The sequence below is a fragment of the Chanodichthys erythropterus genome, chromosome 17, assembly GCF_024489055.1.
Source record: "Chanodichthys erythropterus isolate Z2021 chromosome 17, ASM2448905v1, whole genome shotgun sequence".
Taxonomy (NCBI): domain Eukaryota; kingdom Metazoa; phylum Chordata; class Actinopteri; order Cypriniformes; family Xenocyprididae; genus Chanodichthys; species Chanodichthys erythropterus.
In genome coordinates, this window is record NC_090237.1 from 17,726,962 (window position 1) to 17,748,042 (window position 21,081).

Consider the following 21,081-nt stretch of genomic DNA (forward strand, 5'->3'; position numbering starts at 1 on the left):
CAATAAATATATATGAATATAACAGCTTGATTTTGCAGTGTTGTGTAATGTCCAAAAGTGTCTAAAAGTGGGAATTATGCGATAACGGACACAGCAATGCATCATGTATTATAAGATCATGTTTGTAGCGTCATCCATTAAAATATACAATATTTCAATTCAGACCTAGATATTATCACTATTAGTACACTATTAGTATTAGTATGAAATATTTTGTTCACTGCAAACATGATGATCTTAAATGTATTAATTATTAATTAACTATTAATACATTTATGTGTAAAGTTGCATAAAATGGAAATAGCTACTCAATAAAGTAGGCTAACTATGTTACCTCAGATGGTTGAATGGTTGGATTCTACTACTGGTAAAATAAAACATATATAAGACAATACAACATTTACTGTAGGTGCCATACAATTTACTGGTGACTTAATTTAAAAAACTGTTCTATTGTTCTTCTGACTTGGCAGTGAAATTGTGAAGATGTGAAGGATTCTATGGTCCAGTTTGTATTTTCACCCCATAATGGCGGCCGCGCTACCGGAGCGCCATCTAGTGGCTGTTCCCCAAAAATGATCAGAGTGCCGCCTCTTGAGTTCTAAGCTCTTTGCCTCAACATAATGAAATCGTGACCACGAGAAAAATATATCGTTCCCTCACCATATGATCTCATCATAGACGCGTTTATTATGTCTATGGATCTCACGACATAAACTAAGTGAACTGAACATGTCCCCTCCCGGTCGCCGTAAATTCGAAACACAACCAGTCGAATCAGTTTAGAGCGAAACGAAAGAGAAAGTAGAATAGACTACATCTTTGCATGGCGGTTTTAGGAAACTGGAATGATTGTCCCAAGGACGAGATTAAACATTATGTTTAGGACTTTTGGGGGTCTTATCCTAGCACTTTTATGCTTAGGTATTTATAAATGTGTTTATAAATATAATAATGATTATATTGCTGTAGAGTCGTCGACGCATTTTGCTTTGCTTCCTTTGCTCCTGCAATTTAATGTTATGCCATAAGTTGTATTATAAATATAAAACGATCGAATTAAACACAAGTATTATATAACTATATTCATAAAATTTGGAGAAATAACTATTATAAGAGTTTAAAGTCACTTTTATTTAGCAGGGTTGTTTATATTGGGAGCTGTTTTACTAGTTACTATTTTCAGTACAATTTCAGCTCCACGTTTTATTTACAGTTAATTGAGAACTGGGTTTATCCTGTTATTATTCTCTGTATTTACTGATTTGTTTGTTTTAATCAGGTGTAAATGGATCAAAGTCTCTTCATGATTTGCAGTGGCTTCCTTGTGAGTTTGTGGATGAGAAAGTTCATATAAATGAAGACGGCCACACAGAAACAAAGTATATTCACAGAGAGGCTGTGATTCAATTTGGTAATGTCGGTGACAGCCCTTTACATCCTACTATTACCTTCCTCATCACAGGTAAACGAAAGTCATCAGAAGTTGTAACCTTTTTATTTCCTTTGCTCTTTAAATAATATACTGTGTTCATTTGTTGTGTCTCATGAAGGCTCTAAAGTGGATACTAGGCGTTATTTGGAGGGAGATGAGGATGCACTACAATGTGAGATTCGTAGATACAGCACTGGAGGGATTGTAATGCGCTGGCCTATTACCGGAGCTCAAGATTATGACGTCTGGTTCACCTGTACAATTCGCCATACAAAAGGCTTGTTCGTAATCACCAACTTTCTCAGACACACACCTGCAGCTCCTGCCCAAGGACAGGTGGACTATCTACAATGGTTAAAAGTTAACGATAGGGATGTCCTGACAACATCAGGTAACACACAAGGAGAGGCAGTGCCTCCTAAAATATTTGATAAGAAAATAATCCACAGTACAAAAATAAAACAATGCAAATATTCAACTTGATATCAATGCTTTATGTCATGTCACATTCAAACTTGAAAACAAGGTAGTCTGTGTCTGTGACCATCATGATACAGAGCTTTGATGACTTATGATCCGAACACAAGTTAAAAAGAACAGCTGAACACCAGATAACAAATAAAATATACATTAAATTTAAAAAATATATATATTTATTTTTTGGAATAAGCTAAAAATGCTTAAAGGGTTAGTTCACCCAAAAATGAAAATTCTGTCATTAATTACTCACCCTCATGCCGTTCTACACCTGTAAGACCTTCGTTCACAAATTAAGATATTTTTGTTGAAATCCGATGGCTCAGTGAGACCTCTATAGACAGCAATGACATTTCCTCTCTCAAGATCCATAAAGGTACTAAAAACTTATATAAATCAGTTCATGTGAGTACAGTGGTTCAATATTAATATTATAAAGCGATGAGAATATTTTTGGAGCACCAAAAAAACCAAAATAACGACTTATTTAGTGATGGCCGATTTCAAAACATTGATTCATTTGTGCTCCGATGCTTCATGAAGCAATGTTTTGAAATCAATCATCACTATATAAGTCGTTATTTAGTTTTTTTGGCACACCAAAAATATTTTCGTTGCTTTATAATATTAATATTGAACCACTGTACTCACATGAACTGATTTAAATATGTTTTTAGTACCTTTATGGATCTTGAGAGAGGAAATGTCATTGCTTCCTATGGAATTTCAACAAAAATATCTTCATTTGTGTTCTGAAGATGAACGAAGGTCTTACGGGTGTAGAACGACATGAGGGTGAGTAATAAATGACAGAATTTTCATTTTTGGGTGAACTAACCCTTTAAGCTGAACTGGGCTTAATTAATTAATTTACATTAATTATTTTTTTTCTTGTTTTTTTTTTTAAAAATCATAAAAAATGGTGAGGACTTTGCCTCCTCATTTCTTCTACTACTTTTTCATCTTCATTCTCTCTTCCATATGTGTTTTCCAGCTGCCATGGTTGTTCTGACCCGGACTCCCTCCGTGGAGGTGGGATTCTTGAAGGAGCCAAACCTGCACTGTCAGTTTGCAGTGGATCATAAACTGCCTAATGTAACAGTGGAGTGGAGACTGCAGAGACATGGAGAGCGCAGCAAACTCTTTAGCTATTTCAGCCGCACAGGGAAGAGTGAAGGCCATGGAGTGGCTGTTAAGGCCATTGCCGCTGGAAACGCCTCCTTCAAACTTCCACCCACTAGAAAACTCAGCGAGGGCACATATATCTGCTCTGTGATGGTTCCTCCTCTCTACGGCAGCCATGATATTCCCCTTACCTTAAGTGGTGAGATTACATTTAATTCAGTTCACAATTACTTGTATAGCACTTTTTACAATATATTTTGTTTCAAAGCATCTTTACAGAAAATGATTCTGTTTAAATTTTGATGTTCATGTTTCAATGTTTCAATGTTTTGACAAATGACAAATGTTTCAGTGTTTTTTTTTTTTCATATAATGAAAGTCGAAGGACTCAAATGTAGTTTTGGACCACAGTGACTTTCATTGCATGAACAAAATCATTCTTCAAAATCTCTCCTTTGAGTTCCACAGAAGAAAGTCATGCAGATTTGGAATGACATGAGGGTGAATCAATGATGGCATACTTGTACATTTTTGGAATATACTATCACTTTAATGTTTTTTTTGTCTTTCAAACTCCTTAGAACAACCCCGTGTGTCTCTGAATGTGGGCTCCACCTTGTCTATAACACTTGGTACGGACCAGAAGCTAATATGCGATGCAGAGGGGTACTATCCTCTGGATGTAAACATTGAGTGGTACCGTGAACCGTTCGGGGGCAGCCCTACACCTTTGTTCCTGAAGAATGTTCTGTATTCAAGTCATCGCCTTCATCAAGATGGCACATACTCGCTCTCAGCCTTCTTCCTTCTGCAGCCTAGCATGGAGGACTCTGGATATAAGTATACGTGCAGAGTTTCTCATAAGTCCTTGCTCACTCCCATCCGCAAGAGCTTTAACCTCATAGTCACAGGTGAATCAGATGCAACATAAACACAGAATTATTCACACAAATGGAAAGTCCCTAATATCCTTTAAATTAAATATTACAAATATCCACTAGGTGGCAGACATAATGTACAATTATGACTGATTTCCAGAACTCTTCAATATACTTTTTTTTTTTTTTTTTTTGATCACAGAACCTGACTCTACCTTATGGTATATCACAGTCATCGGATTCATAATTTCCATGGTAGTAATTCTTTGTTATGTGCTGCCACAGTTTCTTGCAGGTAAGTCATTTGTTGTGCATTTTATTGTGCTTCCCTCATTTTAATTGTTTGTTGTTTTCACACCCTAAAAATGTAATAGCAAACACTAGGCAACTTATTACATGATTATTACATTTGATCAATATGGTCATATTAAGAGGTAACATAAAAATCTTAACTTAAAAATAAAGAAAAATAAATGAGTAAATCGTTTGTTGAGGCACTAATATGCACCGTATCTACAGTACAGTCCAAAAGTTTGGAACCACTAAGATTTTTAATGTTTTTAAAAGAAGTTTCGTCTGCTCACCAAGGCTACATTTATTTAATTAAAAATACAGTAAAAACAGTAATATTGTGAAATATTATTACAATTTAAAATAACTGTTTTGAATATTATACTATTATACTATTTGAATATAGTACTATATACTATTTGAATATATTTCACAAAGTAATTTATTCCTGTGATGCAAAGCTGAATTTTCAGCATCATTACTCCAGTCTTCAGGTCACATGATCCTTCAGAAATCATTCTAATATGCTGATCTGCTGCTCAAGAAACATTTAATGTGTACAATTGTACAAAATATTTGTGTACAATATTTTTTTTCAGGATTATTTGATGAATAGAAAGTTCAAAAGAACAGTGTTTATCTGAAATCTAATCTTTTGTAACATTATAAATGTCTTTACTGCCACTTTCGATTGATTTAATGCATCCTTGCTGAATAAAAGTATTCATTTCTTTCATTTCTTTTCAAAAAAATAAAAATAAAAATTCTTACTGACCCCAAACTTTTGAACGGTAGTGTGTAATGCTACAGAAGCTTTGTATTTCAGATAAATGCTGTTCTTTTGAACTTTCTATTCATCAAGGAATCCTGAAAAAAAAAAACTACACAACTGTTTTCAACATTGAAAATAATCATAAATGTTTATTGAGCAGCAAATCAGCATATTAGAATGATTTCTGAAGGATCATGTGACACTGAAGACTGGAGTAATGATGCTGAAAATTCAGCTTTGCATCACAGGAATAAATTACTTTGTCAAATATATTTAAATAGTACACAGTTATTTTAAATTGTAATAATATTTCACAATATTACTGTTTTTTACTGTATTTTTAATTAAATAAATGTAGCCTTGGTGAGCAGACGAAACTTCTTTTAAAAACATTAAAAATCTTAGTGGTTCCAAACTTTTGGACTGTACTGTATAATAAATAAATGAATAAAATATTATTGATGAAATGTATTATTTTTCTGTTAAGAAAAAAAAAAATCCTAATGCAGTTAAAACACAGTTTTGATCTCAGTATCCTGCATCCCATCTCCCAATCCCAATTATTTGTCATCAATAGACAGTGATAGTGTGGCTGATAAGTAAAGAATTAATGTTGATCAAAAGTTAAATGTTATCTTTTTCACCTTTCAGTTTTTTAATTTACCTGTTCCAAGTCTAATGTTCTTAATACTTTCTCTTGTTTTAGGACGGAAAGCAGCAAAAAAGGTAAGGGATAGCTTTAAAGAACTGTAACAATAACATCTTTTTGTGCAAATTAACATAGACTCCAGCTGTATATGCCTGAGTATGAGTGAGATGAATGGGCTCTCTGTACTGTTTATGTTTGTGAATGTGTGTGTGCTGTGTGTTTTACACATCTTTGTGTACATGTATGTGTAATTATTGGCATATGTGGAAGTGTGACGTAAGTGTGTACGTCTATTTGCCATATGTCCAGTCTCACACGCTGTATGTTTACCTAGTGTCTCTTATGTGCAGAGGTTTTGAGAGCTCATGCCTGAGGTTTTAAAGTACGGCGTCATGGAAACAGACAACACATCCCTCCCTCCCCACCTCCCCACGTCTGTCTCTCTCTCCCCTCATCCTCGCCATCTCCTGCTGCTGCCTTCGCCAAGATCAGGTGCTCTTCATGGGAAAATGAGGAGTGCGTTGTGAGATGTAATTCCAGATATCATGGTTTATGTTCTTGTTTACAATGGCTGATAAGGCACTGTTGCTCTCCAAAAACTGAAGAAGAATTTTCTCATTGCTTTCTGGGTTGAATCGTTTTAACGCATCTGTAAATCATGTCATTTGGCAAAGAATTCATGAATGCAAAGTCCACTGTTGATTTTGATCATTTTAAGTTATAAATAATTGGGGAAAAGTTTAAAAAAAGGTGCATTGCAGTTGCAAAAACAAATCAAATTTAAAATAAAATATGCCTCTGATGCTTGAAAGAATGTACTAAGGTGTAAAAATTACGATATAAATAAAATCTGTGAGTTGAATTTTAAATGTTCTTATTGCGTCAAATTGGAATATTTCCATCTTCAGGGAACTTTGTGTCATGTTTGCAATGCTGTTTTCCGCTTGCGGTGAAAGCCAACACCAGTGGCGCTCTGAGGCCTGTGGGATTTTGAAGTATTCTTGGCTAAATACTCATCTCTGGACCACACGAAGCCCCCCTGTGAGGCATCTCCCTGACTCCCGGTTATCTAAACTATAAACACTTCACTCAGGAATGGTAGCTGTTCCCAAATGGCACTTGGTACATTCCCCTTCTCAAAGTACCCTCCTCATCTCTTTCACTCTCTCTCATCCCAGCTACAATGTCTTCAAATGCACAATGGAGCCATTATAAGGAACCTTATACGTAAATTCAGAATCCTTAGACTCATTAGTAGTCTTATTGTGCGTGTGATGACGGAGAAAAAACAGCTTTTGTTTTATCTCATTGTTTATCCTGTGGTGATGCTCGTTGGGCTCATTGGAAACTAGCGTGCCTGGTGGGTCAGCAGCCAGAGGAAGGTCAGTGCCCAACCAAGCTTTGCAGTTCTACGGAAACAGCTGCCCTGGGACCGTATGAGGCTTATGCCTTGAGAAATCAAGAGTCTCTATTACACCAACTGCATAAACGATGGGCCGCCTGCCCTTGGCTCGTGATCCGTTATTAGCCCTGTCAGTTTCCATTCGACCTGTTGGCATTTCAAACAACATGCGGCAGTGGCTTGTTTTATTTCGGCTAATGGGTTGTGGAAGTTAGAAATATTTTTCTAGCACAAATTAATCAGCCAAGCTGAGCTAAAGAATGATTGGTTCCCTCTCTGAACTTCCGTGTGCTGCAATTGGCGACCATGTGGCCCTGGTTTCACCACAGATGGGATTTAAAAACAAACAAGCCTGGTCACTCTGGGAGTTGGGGAGGCTATGTAGTGTAATCCTAAAGAGAATTGAGGGAATGGCTTGTTTTGTTTCCAAAGCCCAGAAATGCAGAGCCATGTGACTGCTCATGGTGGTCAGTACTCTGGGGAAATCAATACTGGCTGAATTGATTAATGATAGTTGATGGATAAATATTTCTCAAATGGACTTTCGGGCACAATGACAGGATTTTCAATTAAGCTGCTTTTAAAGAGACAGTACGCTGCAAAAATGAAAATCTGTCATCATTTACTCACCCTCATGCACTGATATTTTAGTATTTATTATATATTATAACAATATCTATTATAATATTTTAAATTAGCTTTCATTTTTTCATTTGTATTTATTTAATTATTATTATTTTATATTTCTTTTTAGCTTTAATTTAGTTTCATTTCAGTTTTATTTTTTGTAATTTTGTCATTTTAAAGGGAACCTATAATGCCCCTTTTCACATGATGTAATGTAAGTCTCTGGTGTCCCCAGAATGTGTCTGTGAAGTTTCATCTCAATATTAAACCTAAACTAATCTTGACAAACTATATATCATTTGAAAGCTTAGAATCTCTAGTTTTCATATTTGGCGACTGATTTTCAAAATACATTACAGAGGAGCAGTAATTTATCAATTTGCAACAAGCATATTTTCATACTCATAAGGCATGTTCAGACCTTTATTTTGAAATAGAGATGAACATGAAAAATCATTAAAGATTGGTTGAAACATGTTTGTTTTCATGCCAAGAGTTCAAAAGATAACATCCATTCAGTCCTTTTTTGAGAAAAAAAGGTCTGAAAATGTTTTTAAAAGAAAAAAAAAATACATTTATGATTGTGGCGGCGATCTATAACCCACATTCATGTTATTTATATGTTTATTAGAGGCTGAATTCATATCAATTTTCTGCCAAACTTCCCATACTACTTCTATATATAGGATGTCTACTTCATAAATTGTATGAAAATAATGGAAATATATGGTTCAGATCACTCAAACCATATATGGAAATGGAGGCGCCTTTATATGGTCAGTAATGGAGCTTGGTTGTCATCTAGTGAAAAAGTGTGGTACTGCACCCAAACAAAATCTTACTGAAAGCTCATTTTTTGAGATATCAACCTGAAATTTGGAACTCAACTTGTTCAGATTTTTGGCTTTGATTTCCTTGCAGTTTTAGAGTAAAACTTGTTTTGTAAAATATATATTTTATATAAAATATAAAATATTATATTTTTACATTTTCATAAACTTAAACTTTTTTTCTCTTTCACTTACATAAGATATTTCACTTCTACAATAATCTGCCAAATTTCATCTTTAAAACAAGACCAGCCTTATGTCTATACTCCAAAGTATTCTTTAATTACAACCATTTAAGTTTGGATAGTGCATTTTCTTGTCTAAAACAAAAAGTGGGGGTGACAGTTAACAGGTTAAATGCAAATGAGCTGCTGTTTCCTGTCTGCTTTCCAAAAGAGGGCGGAGCTTTAACAGCTCACGCTTCAGTTGCTCAACAACAACAAAACTGGAGAATCTCACACAGCCAAAATGACGATTGTCAGCAACGGTCATTGTTCAAACACTGATGGAGAGACTCAGGAAGAAGTTACAGCTTTTAGAATGCATCTGGACATTTCTGAATGGTTAGTGGATACATTTATGTAGTTGCTGTGGAGTTGATTCAACTCATCAACTAGCATGTGCCGTCATGTTAATCTTTTTGTGCAAAAAAGAGCACTGAATTGACCCTCGTTTGTGAAGCAGTCCGGCGTAAAATGACGGCAGGGTAACGACGCTCTACTGCAACAACTCTTGATGTAGTGATGTCACTAACCTGGAAAGAAGCTCCGTGTTTTTATGCTCAAACAGCAACATTGCACACTAACTACAGTTAAAAAAGTAAAATCATAATCAAGGACCCCTTTAATACATCAACTTAGTTTTATTTCAGTTAGTTGCCAAGGCAATATTTCTCATTTTCAAGTTTAAGTGTTTCAGCTAATATTTATATTTATAATATTTATTTTTTATTTCAGCTTTATTTCTTCATTCTGGTTTGGAACGACTTAAGGGTGAGTAAATGATGAGAAATGTCTTTCTTTTTTCTTTAGTGAACTACTTCTTTAAGGGCATATTTTATTACCTCTATAGTCTGCTGTATCAGACATCAGGGAGGATGATGCTTTATTTCTCCTTATTCCAGTCACCGGGAGTTGAAGTTGTGGTTAAGTGTTTGTATGCAGAGCAAATTTGTTCTCCTGACTGTACCAGATGGTCTACTACTTTACAGAGTATCTGCTCAGCATTTGTCTCAGCAGACTTCATTTGTGTCACATAAACTTTTCTCCCATAAAATTCCAGCTTTCCAGTAAATGTTTCAGCAGATACTTTTTGCTTTTTTCCCTTAATTCTTCACCTTATCATCAGGATTATTTGACTGTTTGTCTTTTTATCCTGTCTTATTTTCTTCTCTGTATGTCCCAGTCCCCCTTCCTGTCCTGTGTCTCTGTGTGTGTGTTTATTTTTCCTGTGATGTCTTGGCCCTTTGGCCTGTGTGGCCTGTGTTTGAAGTCTGGTGGCATGAAGATCCAAAAGAGAGCCGTTCCCTTGGATTCTTTGGTTCTCTGGTGAGGGCACTGGCTTTATGCTCCATCAGACCCCTCACATTTAATCGGTGGAATAGAATGGCACGGAAAGACTTCTGTGCTTGCAACCCGCATCAATCTGTCTGAGGTTTCTGCCTTTTAAATTTGAACCTCTCTCGCTCGTCTCTCCCGTTGCTGTCTTTCCACCCTCCTTACATCTCTGCGCTCGGGCTTCTCCCTTTGGCTAGCATTGCCAAGGCTAGCTGACATTACGACTTGTATTATTTTTAGAGTGTGAGATAGTTGGTTGAGACACTATGTCTTCTTCTCACAGCACCTAATGATATCTATGAACACCGATATGTGTGTAGTAAAGATCAGACTGAAGATGTGCTAGACATCAGTGGCATGGTTATTTCAGTTTTTGGATGTCCAGCTCTAAATAGAGGTTTTAACCAAATCCATGCCTGGCCACATCTGATTTAAGATTCTTCACAGAGAGCTTCATCTTTACAGATGTTGGGCCTGGCGAGCTGGTCTGGCAATAAAATACTTGGTCTAAGTACTACCAAGATATAAACAAGTTTATGGCTGTGTAATTTAGCGTGTTCACAGCATAAACATTTTAGCATCTGGAATATAATTTATACCATTATGATAACTGTGAGACAGATTGAGACATGAGGTCATAGAAAAATTTGTGTTAGTCATATGGCACATTTTCAAAAAATGTATAAACTAATTATAAACTAAAAGATAATAAATAATGGAGAGCATTAGCAGTTACTAGTTAAAGGAACACTCCACTTTTTTTGAAAATAGGCTCATTTTCCAACTCCCCTAGAGTTAAACAGTTGAGTTTTACCGTTTTCGAATCCATCAAGCCGATGTCCGGGTCTGGTGGTACCACTTTTAGCATAGCTTAGCATAGTTCATTGAATCTGATGAGACCGTTAGCATCTCGCTTAAAAATGACCAATGAGTTTCAATATTTTTCCTATTTAAAATTCTGGCGTAATAATCAAGGAACTTTGATGCCGTACCATGGGTGCAGCAGGCACAACTGTGACCCCCTCCTTGCACTATGGTACGGCAGCAAAATTCCTTGATTATTACGCCGGAATGAGAGTTCCTAGCCATATCAGCCTAGAAAATCGCAACTTTTCATTTTCCGTTGGTCTTAGTACATGATTTAACTACAGAAGAGTCAAATTTTAAATAGGAAAAATATCGAGACTCTTTGGTCATTTTTGAGCGAGATGCTAACGGTCTAATCAGATTCAATGAACTATGCTAAGCTATGCTAAAAGTGGTACCGCCAGACCTGGAGATCATCTGAATGGATTCGAAAACGGTAAAACTCAACTGTTTAACTCTAGGGGAGTTGGAAAATTAGCCTATTTTCAAAAAAATTGGAGTGTTCCTTTAATATAGAATAGACATTTTCTGAAAAAGTAAAAAAAAAAAAAAAAAAAAATTATTCAGTTATTTTTTCTGTCATTTTTTATTACCATTATTTTATCCTTTTAAATCTTACATTTATGTTTTTTCCTTCTTTTTTTGCTTCTCTCCACCACATTTCATTTACACTATTTATATTTATAAATTCAAAGGGAGGATGAATATGACATTTACTATCGTATGCACTTAATTATACAGTGAGCCTGTGGGGAGACAGCTTTCTATCAGTCCAAGAAAAACTTAGTCTGAAGATCTGTTTAAATAGGTTGGGGATCTAACACATCAACACATGGAATCATGAGAATGACATGAATGAAAATGGCTATAGCATATTAAAGTCTCAGGGGGCTCAAAGCTTGATGATAATAGTTAACATGTCTCAGCAACCATTGCTTTGATGGAGTTTTTACAGGTTAAGTTGGTATGCATGCAACATATATCTAAACTCACATCGCCTGAGGCTGTTTTTTGTTTTGTTTTGTTTTTTATCTGTAAAGCGCAGCACAGACAGAGAACAGAAGGGGTAATTGTTCCACGCCGTCTGTGGAACGAACCTGTGTATCCATGTTAAATGAATGCCAACTAAGAAAACAAAACCTGATGAAAGTGCTTAGCTGAAACAAAAACACACCTTTGAAACATTTAAAGGGTTGTAGATAAGAGAACAGCCATGTACCGCTACGCACTCACTCTCACACACACACACACACACACACACAGCCTCCTTGCTGCCTTATTAGAAAATTGGGCCGCGTATTGTGTTACACATGTTTGTGTACGTGCACACTCGGTCATGATGTCATGGGGCAGACATACTAAAATGCTTAGCAATCGTTCAAAGCTTTAGACCATATATGATTATGTTCTCCGAGACTTGCCAGGAAATATCGCCAAGTTTTTCCTTCAGTCATTTGGCTCTCAAGATACAGAGGTGATTAAAGATGAAGCTGTCAGCTGAAAGTGAGCTTCAGAAAAAATCTGACGCCACAAACCGAGCTCTGACATCCGCACAGCTCGCCTCTATATTGCAGCACTATACTGTAATTTAAAGGTAGCCATCTTTATGTCATCTGTTATTTCATAGGAATCTGCAGTAGAGAGGATTTTCGGATCCCAAAGACGTTCCCCTGCTGAGCTCCTATAAATCTGTGAATGTTCTTGAATGAAGCAGATTCAAAGATTGTTTTTTTGGGTAAAAGACATCATACTCTGCATTTGATGTGGTGTGATTTGCGCAGAACTGACTGAAGAAACAGATTCCTTTTGGAAGAGAAGACCAGCTGAGGGGTCAAAGGTCAGATCAGACACCCTCCCCTGCAGCGCTACACGAGAAGGGTCAGTGGGGCAGATTCCCAGCCATTAAAATGGGTAGGGATGGAAAAGCATTGCTGGCCACTGCCCTCCCCTAAACCCTGTCTGCTCGTACGCCTTCTGGACCTAGTGCCGGGAAATGAAGTCATCCACACCTTTTTTATCAGGTCTACAGGGGGCCAGTCGTTTTCTCTATCTCTTTGCCTTGTCTGTCTTTTCTAACATTGTTTATCTTTCTTCCATTAGTCATTTAGTGTTTGTGTGCCCCTGTCAGCTCAATCAAGTGTGTTTGCAATATAGACAGAGTCATCAATAGTTCTGGCGCCCGTCGCAGGCCTCTTTCATTTAATATGGAGAAGTTTATTGCATAGCTCTTGGAAATACTGAATTTTGATTGGTCAGTCGCAACATTCCATGGTCAAATATTTTTGCATAATGACCTCTGAACTGTATTTGATCATTGTTCCTGGCAGACAGTCACCTACATTGTGCTAGTATCCTTTTTTTTTTTTCTCACATAAAAACATTTTAATAAAAAATAAATATTTAAACTCAAATCAATGTTTAATGCCCATAATTTATTAAATAAGTGAATAAATAAAGGCAGGGGCATTGATTTTTCTTAAAATTGTGATGTTAGTTGATGTAGCAAAAGATCTTTTCTTCCAAATTTTGACAGACATCCATGTGAAATGGATCATTGAAAAAAAAAAAAAGTAGGGCGGGACTCCTATCCGTTGGTTGTCAATTGGACAAAGTCAAATCTGAATGAAAATTTGAAGCCGATTGTAAGAAAGGGCCATCTGTCACAGACGTTTTAATTAAATATTACGAGGGGGAAAAAAAATGTATATTACATATATATATTTACATGGATGAATCATCACAATAAGATAATGGATAATATCACAATAACATACATTTGAACATAGACTTTCATTTGATTGAAACTGATTTTTCTGTTCTCAGCCCCAGACATAAATTGTCTTAAAATATGAAATTCCATCACTGGGATAATGATTACATTTTTAAAACTATAAAAATCTACATAAAGAATTAAATAAACATAAACCATATCAAAATATATTGTGAAAAATCCATTTTTACCTAAATGATGACTTTCCCTCAGTTGTGGTGTTTTGTATTAGTGAGAGAAACATGATGTGTAAAGAAAATAAAGTGTGTCATTTCCCATTAATTTGTCAAATTATGTAAAAAAAAACATGGGAAAAATAATATTTAATTCTATGTATTAAGGGTACTTAAAATTCCATGAGACTAGCTTATCCAAGATTAAGATATCTGCCATATTATTTCAAAAAATGTAGTTTCCATCACTATCATTTACACCACAGAATGAATGGTGATTTGAGATGTGGTGGAAATGCCATTTGTTCATGACAACAAAAATGATAGAATTGTCATGTAACAAGTGGATATTGGAAAAGTGACTTTGAAGAGTGTGTTTCACATTCAACCATATTAATTATCTGACTGTACTGATGCTGTTGTATGAGAACTGAACTGAGCTGGATGATGACATCATTTGTTTTCAGAACTGCTTTATAGATAAAATGAACTAACAGAAATGAATCAACACTGAACTGACTTCAGCTAAACAACAGCTGAAATGCATCATTGTCCTGTTATCACTGTAAAGCTGCTTTTAAACAATCTGTGTTGTATAAAGCACTATATATATATATATATATATATATATATATATATATATATATATATATATATATATATATATATATATACACACATTATGTAAAGGTGACTTGACTTGACTAAGTTTTACAGGTCCAAAGGTCCAAAAGTGCCTATAGCTAAAGAAACACACAGGACACAGGAGGATATGTCTGGGGGCCAGACGCAAGTCCAGTTATTACCTCTACTCCATATATAAATCTCTCATTCTCCATTGTGTGTTTTGTACATAGCAATGACTCTCTTTATTGAGCCTCCTACTGCATCCACCATAGGGTCAAAGGTAAAGCGCATCCAGCACAGTCGCCCCACATTCACTGGTGTGGAGATGTAGGGAATGGACTCAGAAATAATTGTCCAGAACAATTCTTTTTGGAAAAGTAGTGATTCCTTTTTATAAAAGTAGCGATTCTTTTTTGGAAAAGTAGCAATTAATTTTTTGGAAAGGTAGTGATTCTTTTAGAAAAGTAGAGATTCTTTTATTCTTTTTTGTGTTGCGTTTCTCTTTTGAAAGTAACGATTCTTTTTAGAAAAGCAGCGATTCTTTTTGGGGAAGTAGCGATTCTTTTTATAGAAGTAGCGATTCTTTTTATAAAAGTAGCGATTCTTTTTAGAAAAGTAGTGATTCCTTTTTATAAAAGTAATGGTTATTTTTGGAAAAGTAGCGATTGTTTTCGGGGAAGTAGCAATTCTTTTGGAAAAGTAGCGATTCTTTTTTAGAAAAGTAGCGATTCTTTTTATAAAAGTAATGATTATTTTTGGAAAAGTAGCTATTGTTTTCAGGGAAGTAGCAATTCCTTTGAAAAAAGTAGCAATTCTTTTTTGGAAAAGTAGCGATTCACTTAAAGGTAAGTAGCGATTCTTTTTGGAAAAAAGATAATTCTCTCATTCTCCATTGTGTGTTTTGTACGTAGCAATGATTCTCTTTATTGAGCCTCCTACTGCATCCACCATAGGGTCAGAGGTTAAAGTGCATCCAGCACAGTCGCCCTGCAGTCACTGGTGTGGAGATGTAGGGAATGGACTCAGAAATAATTGTCCAGGACAGAATGTCTCAGAGCGGTGTGTGGGAGAGCTCTGCTGATACTCATCCTGCTGCTCATCATTCATTTTCATTCATGCAGGGATTATACAGGGAAAGGAAAGACATCATCTTTCAACACCACCTCTCTGTTCAAGTCTGCATTCGACTGATCCTGGATCAGGGACACCTACCAACAGCTGAATTTATCTCTGACCAGTGTAAGTAGCCAACTTCTACCGACACACTTTCTTGTCTCTGTTCAGCTCTCTGTATTATGTCTAATCTTCTGGACCTCTGCAGTGCGCCAGACCAGTCCACTGGGCTTATCATGAGCAGTGACAGACGCCCAGCAGTCGCCACATCCCTCCAGCACAAGCCCTGACCCCTTCGACCTGTCATTCCTAACAGTCGACTGGATCACCACCACACATGGTTTTTGTCTATATAATGAAAGTCAATGGGGTCAAAAACAAAAATGGACCCCATTGACTTTCATTGTATGGACAGAAAAAATAAGTAGATATTCATCAAAATATGTTCTTTTATGTTTCATAGTAGAAAGAAAGTCATACAAGTTTGGAATGACATTTTTGAGTGAACTGTTACTGCTTAAATTCTGCTTGCCCCTGACTGAAAATTATTTGTGTCCCAGCAGATAACCTTTTCCAAGTCCATCCTGTTTCTGCTGCTGTCTGTTGGTCTCTCCTCACCTGCTAAGATAGACATTAAAAGGGATGAATGTTCTATATTAATAGCACCATACATGCAAGTCCAGTCAATCAAGTCAAGTAAAATCACAGAATAAGCACAATCTAATGCAGCCTGCTACATATTGTCATTTGAAGTCATTCAGGATGAAACTATTTTTTGACTATCCATACACTATTGTTTAAAAGTATTGATTCAGTAAGATTTTTCTCTTTTTCTTTAAAGACATTAATACTTTTATTCAGCAAGGATGCATTAATAAAAGTATTGATGCATTTTGAATAAATGTATCGATTGTTTTTTAATAAATGTATCGATGCCTTTTGAATAAATATATTGACTGTTGTTGAATATATCAATGTGTTTTAAATATGTAGCGATTCTGTTTTAAAATGTAGTGATTTAAAAAAAATAGTGATTCATTTTTAGAAAAGTAGCGATTCTTTTTTTAAAAAGTAGCAATTCTTTTTGGGAAGTGTATAGATTGTTTTTGAATAACTGTAAATTGTTTTTGAATGACTATCAATTGTTCTTTTTTTGGGGGGAAAAGTAGCGATTCATTTTTAGAAGAGTATTGATTCTTTTTGGGAAATGTAGCAATTCTTTTTGGGAAGTATATTGATTGGTTGATTGAACTGTAGATTGTTTTTAAATGTATCGATGTGTTTTAAATGTATCAATTGTTTTTGAATAACTGTAGATTGTTTTTGAATGACTATCACATGTTCTTTAATAAAAGTATTTATGCATTTTAAATGTATTGATTTTTTTTAATGTATTGATGCATTTTAAATGTATTGATTGTTTTTGAATAAATGTATCGATGCATTTTGAACAAATGTTTTGACTGTTGTTGAAGGTATCAATGTGTTTTAAATATGTAGATTTAAATATTAGCTATTCTTTTTAGAAAAGTACTGATTCTTTTTGGAAAAGTAGTGATTCCTTTTTACAACACTAGTGATTCCTTTTTAGAAAAGTAGCGATTGTTTTTGGAAAAGTAGCGACTCACTTTTAAATTAGTAGCGATTCTTTTTGGGGAAATAGTGATTCTTTTTAGAAAAGTAGCGAATATTTTTTGAAAAAGTATCGATATGTTTTTGGAAAGTAGCGATTCACTTTTAGGTAAGTAGCAATTCTTTTTTTCAGGAAAGTAGCGATTCACTTTTAGGTAAGTAGCGATTCTTTTTTGGAAAAGTAGTGATTCTTTTTTAGAAAATTAGTGATTCCTTTTTAGAAAGGTAGCGATTCTTTTTATAAAAGTAGCGATTCTTTTTGGAAAAGTAGCAAATAATTTTTTTGAAAAGTAGCAATTCTTTTTTGGAAAAGTAGCGATTTTTTTGGAAAAGTAGAGATTCTTTTATTCTTTTTTGTGTAGCATTTCTCTTTTGAAAGTAGCGATTCTTTTTAGAAAAGCAGCGATTGTTTTTGGGGAAGTAGTGATTCTTTTTATAAAAGTAGCGATTCTTTTTGGAAAAGTAGCGATTCGTGAATGCGCTGATGACGTATGATGTCTGCGTGAACAGGCTGCGCAGTGCAGTGGTATGCAAACACACATTGACTGACAGGGAACGCATGCTATCATTTAATTTTGACCGAATGCAATAATTGAACAAACATTTTATGGTCCTACACCTTCCACAGATAATATATATTTATAAAAATACATTTAGACTGCTTAACATAGTGATTGCTATCAAGATATGAGGAGAGTTTCAACCAGCATAACAAAAATGTTTCTGTAGAGAATCACCTATTGCACCTTTAAGTATGCAAAGTTTGCAGTATAAATTTAATTGGTTGTCAGTTCCAATTGCACCAATATGAATATATCACTTGTGTCTTAAAATATTTCACTGTATTTTTACCAGGATGCATCGCAGCTAATGAGCTACAAAGCGCTATTTCTTGCTGGAGGCTGATACTGTTACTGCAGTGGCAGGTGTATGAGTGATTACATACATTTGGCTCTGATCCCTCACAGGTGAGCACATGCACGTATGCCACGTCAAAACCTGTTATTGCACAAATCAGTAACACTTTCCCTCTGAGCTCACAGGCCTGCTGTGATGTGTTTGTGTTCTGTCAAAAAGTGATTTGTGTGCTAAGACTTGCTATTAACATGCTAATAATATGTTGAAGCTCACTCTCAGTGTTCATTCCAAACGTCTCTTTGTGCTCAAACAATTAGGAATGTTACACATACTCAAACACACACAGACACCTATAGTTTAATTCACCTGGAGGGGGCCTCTGTGCTTCAGCCTGTAAAGGGCCTCTCAACCGTCATGGTGAATAGCTCACACCAAATGAAAGATTTTACAGGGGCTTGCATTCTCTCGCTCTCACACAAGCCTTTGTTTGGCTGACTGTTTATCCAGCACTGCTTGGAAATAAGCAGTATTGGAAACTGGTAACAAAAAGAATAAAATATACATAAAAGAAAAAATTAGCTGAATTTCTAGCAAGATATATATTATATTAGGCTATATTTATTATTTCCAAAATTAACTTGAGTTCAAAACATTATTGGTAGACCCCCTTATTTCATTCATTCATTCATTCCATTCCGAATCAATGTATGTACATCAGTAACATATCATCAAAGCGTTTTCGTTTTATTTTTTGATAAACACTTTTTTTCTTCTATTTTAAACCACTATTGTACATGCTGACATCAACCACTAATAGAATAAATATGTTTTTCTTCCCTCAAGTGAGAATCCAAAATGGGCATTCTCGGCACAGCTCATGAAACTCTCATCAGGAGCACAGTTAAATAAGCTGATCATTACACTGTCCAAACCACTCCTGAGGAGCGCACATATCCCAGCTCATTACTCTCAGCATGGTGACACTAATACCAATGATGATTTTCCAAGTGCACTGCTGTGTATTTTTGCGTCTGTGCGTGCGTGCATTAAAGAGTAAGTAGCCTCAGCTTCTAACGGTTAAAGAGAGAGGATGATGTCATGCAATATGAGGCTGGGAGGTTTTAGCTGAGTTTCGGTATAGCAGAGCAGATTGCAGAAACAATAGATGGATATGACAGAAAATGTGTTTTGGCTTGTGTTGCCTTGATTACATCATTCTTGCTTGCTTCCTAGAAAATCATTGCTAAAGTATTATTCTTGGCATGGGCCACAGACTGATAGTTCCTGCTTCTCAGGAAGGGGCTACCAGACAAGATCTTGACTTTATTGTGTGTGCATTTGTAAATGTATATATTATATATATATATATATATATATATGGGGGCTGTCAAAATAACGCGTTAATTTCGATTAATTATTCTAAGAAAAAATAATGCGTTAAAAAAATAACGCAGATTAATCCATTCCGTATTGACCTTTAAACCTGGAGCCGTTCTAGCCACCATTCAACTGTAAAATGAAGGAGGGAGACGACTGCTGCGCTGACGGACAGAACGAGCAGAGCTCCTCCCTCGTGCGCGCGAAAAAGTAAGCACCGTCTTTGCACTCTCTCTACCTCACACATAATAATCTAAATCAACTGACACAATGCTAAAAGTTCGTAAGACCGAATCCATGATTCACGAGGCGCATTCGGAGAATGACAGGCGCCCTGCACGTGCAGCTGACATAAACCACACTTTCAGTAAACTTTCAGAAAATCCTATCCAGTGGTGAAGTGTTTTCTGTGTTGACAAATCTTTTGCGATGTCCTAATAACAGTCGCGATTCGCACACAACGCGTCAACGTCCGCTAATGTCCTAATGAGTCATTTGAACAGTTTCATTTTAATGAATCATGATTTCATCATTTACTCGAACAACTCTGAAATGAGAACATAGGCTAAGTGTGCTTACCCCATTTAGCATGAGTGGTTAGTAAAATTAGCCTTTATAATCCACAATATTTTCAGGTTATTTAAATGAAAATGTGTAGTAAATTAGGCCCACCTATAAAATCAGTAAGTTTAGACTGGAGTGAGGTGAAACCAGAACAAAGCAAGTTGTTGTTAGCTAGGTGCATTCAATTGTAAAGGGTAGAAAATTATATTATTAGTTAATATAACTTCTAAATGCTACTTTTTAATAGTTTTCAGGTTTAGCAAAAAAGCATCTTCTCTTACAAAGCTATAAAATCGTTTTTTTGTTTTTTTTGCAAAGAGGGCAAAAAATAATTATTGCAGTGAGAGTGACGGGTACTTTATTGTCAGTAACGGGCTCGCAGATCACGTGGGTAGGGCACTGTTTACTGTTTGTGTGGATGACCATGTCTGTCACCAACGAAGACCATTTTTGTCCCAGGAAAAACCCTGCATTGATTCGTTTGAATTTAAATATTTAATTCTTTCACAGCAAAAAATATGTATGCAATTAATTTAGATTTAGAATGTAATTAATTAGATTATATTTTTAATTGATTGACAGCCCTAATATATATATATATATATATATATATATATATATATATATATATATATATATATATATATATATATATATATATATATATATATATATATATATATATATATATACACACACACACACACAAAAGTGATGGTTTGGTTCATACCTCGGTTTTGAAGTTACAGCAGCGGAAGAAAACTAAACAAAATTGCTTTTTTATTAAACAATATTTAACTGAACAAATTGTTTCTCTGTCTTTAAATGAATTCAATTATAATTAAAAATTTCTTAAGGATAAAGAAATGATCTCTGTTAATGCTGCAAACCAGGGGTGTCCAACACTGGTCCTGGAGGGCTGCTGTCCTGCAGATTTCAGTTCCAACCCTGCTCCAACACACCTGTCTGTAATTATCAAGCAGCCCTGATCAACACATTAGCTGGTTCAGGTGTGTTTGATTCGGATTGGATCTAAAAATCTGCAGAGCAGTAGCCCT

At 35.5% G+C, this 21,081-nt stretch overlaps 1 protein-coding gene across 3 annotated transcripts; it reads left to right on the plus strand.

Annotated features, from left to right (window-relative positions):
• Nucleotides 1-651: 651 nt before the first annotated feature.
• dhrs13b.2 (dehydrogenase/reductase (SDR family) member 13b.2) lies at nucleotides 652-16,823 on the plus strand. 3 transcript variants are annotated; one of them, XM_067366117.1, is made up of 11 exons: nucleotides 652-924; nucleotides 1,283-1,465; nucleotides 1,554-1,826; nucleotides 2,907-3,236; nucleotides 3,619-3,948; nucleotides 4,118-4,210; nucleotides 5,685-5,703; nucleotides 5,976-7,009; nucleotides 9,443-9,478; nucleotides 15,601-15,718; nucleotides 16,156-16,823. In XM_067366117.1, the coding sequence occupies exons 1-8, from the start codon at nucleotides 849-851 to the stop codon at nucleotides 5,998-6,000; spliced, it is 1,329 nt and encodes a 442-aa protein (XP_067222218.1). In that variant the 5' UTR covers nucleotides 652-848; the 3' UTR covers nucleotides 6,001-7,009; nucleotides 9,443-9,478; nucleotides 15,601-15,718; nucleotides 16,156-16,823. The 3 variants fall into 3 exon arrangements, with proteins under 3 accessions (XP_067222218.1, XP_067222219.1, XP_067222220.1); XM_067366119.1 differs by lacking the exon at nucleotides 16,156-16,823 and adding an exon at nucleotides 15,801-15,938 and having other exon boundaries at nucleotides 654-924; nucleotides 5,685-5,704; nucleotides 5,978-7,009; XM_067366118.1 differs by lacking the exons at nucleotides 9,443-9,478; nucleotides 16,156-16,823 and adding an exon at nucleotides 15,801-15,938.
• Nucleotides 16,824-21,081: the final 4,258 nt, after the last annotated feature.

What these genes read in the sequence shown, in the direction of transcription:
- dhrs13b.2 (XM_067366117.1), top strand. Translation starts at nt 849, where the DNA reads ATGATTGTCCCAAGGACGAGATTAAACATTATGTTTAGGACTTTTGGG. An exon ending in TATTACCTTCCTCATCACAG is followed by an intron (nt 1,466 to 1,553) that starts GTAAACGAAAGT and finishes TGTCTCATGAAG; the next exon opens with GCTCTAAAGTGGATACTAGG. An exon ending in GGATGTCCTGACAACATCAG is followed by an intron (nt 1,827 to 2,906) that starts GTAACACACAAG and finishes TGTGTTTTCCAG; the next exon opens with CTGCCATGGTTGTTCTGACC.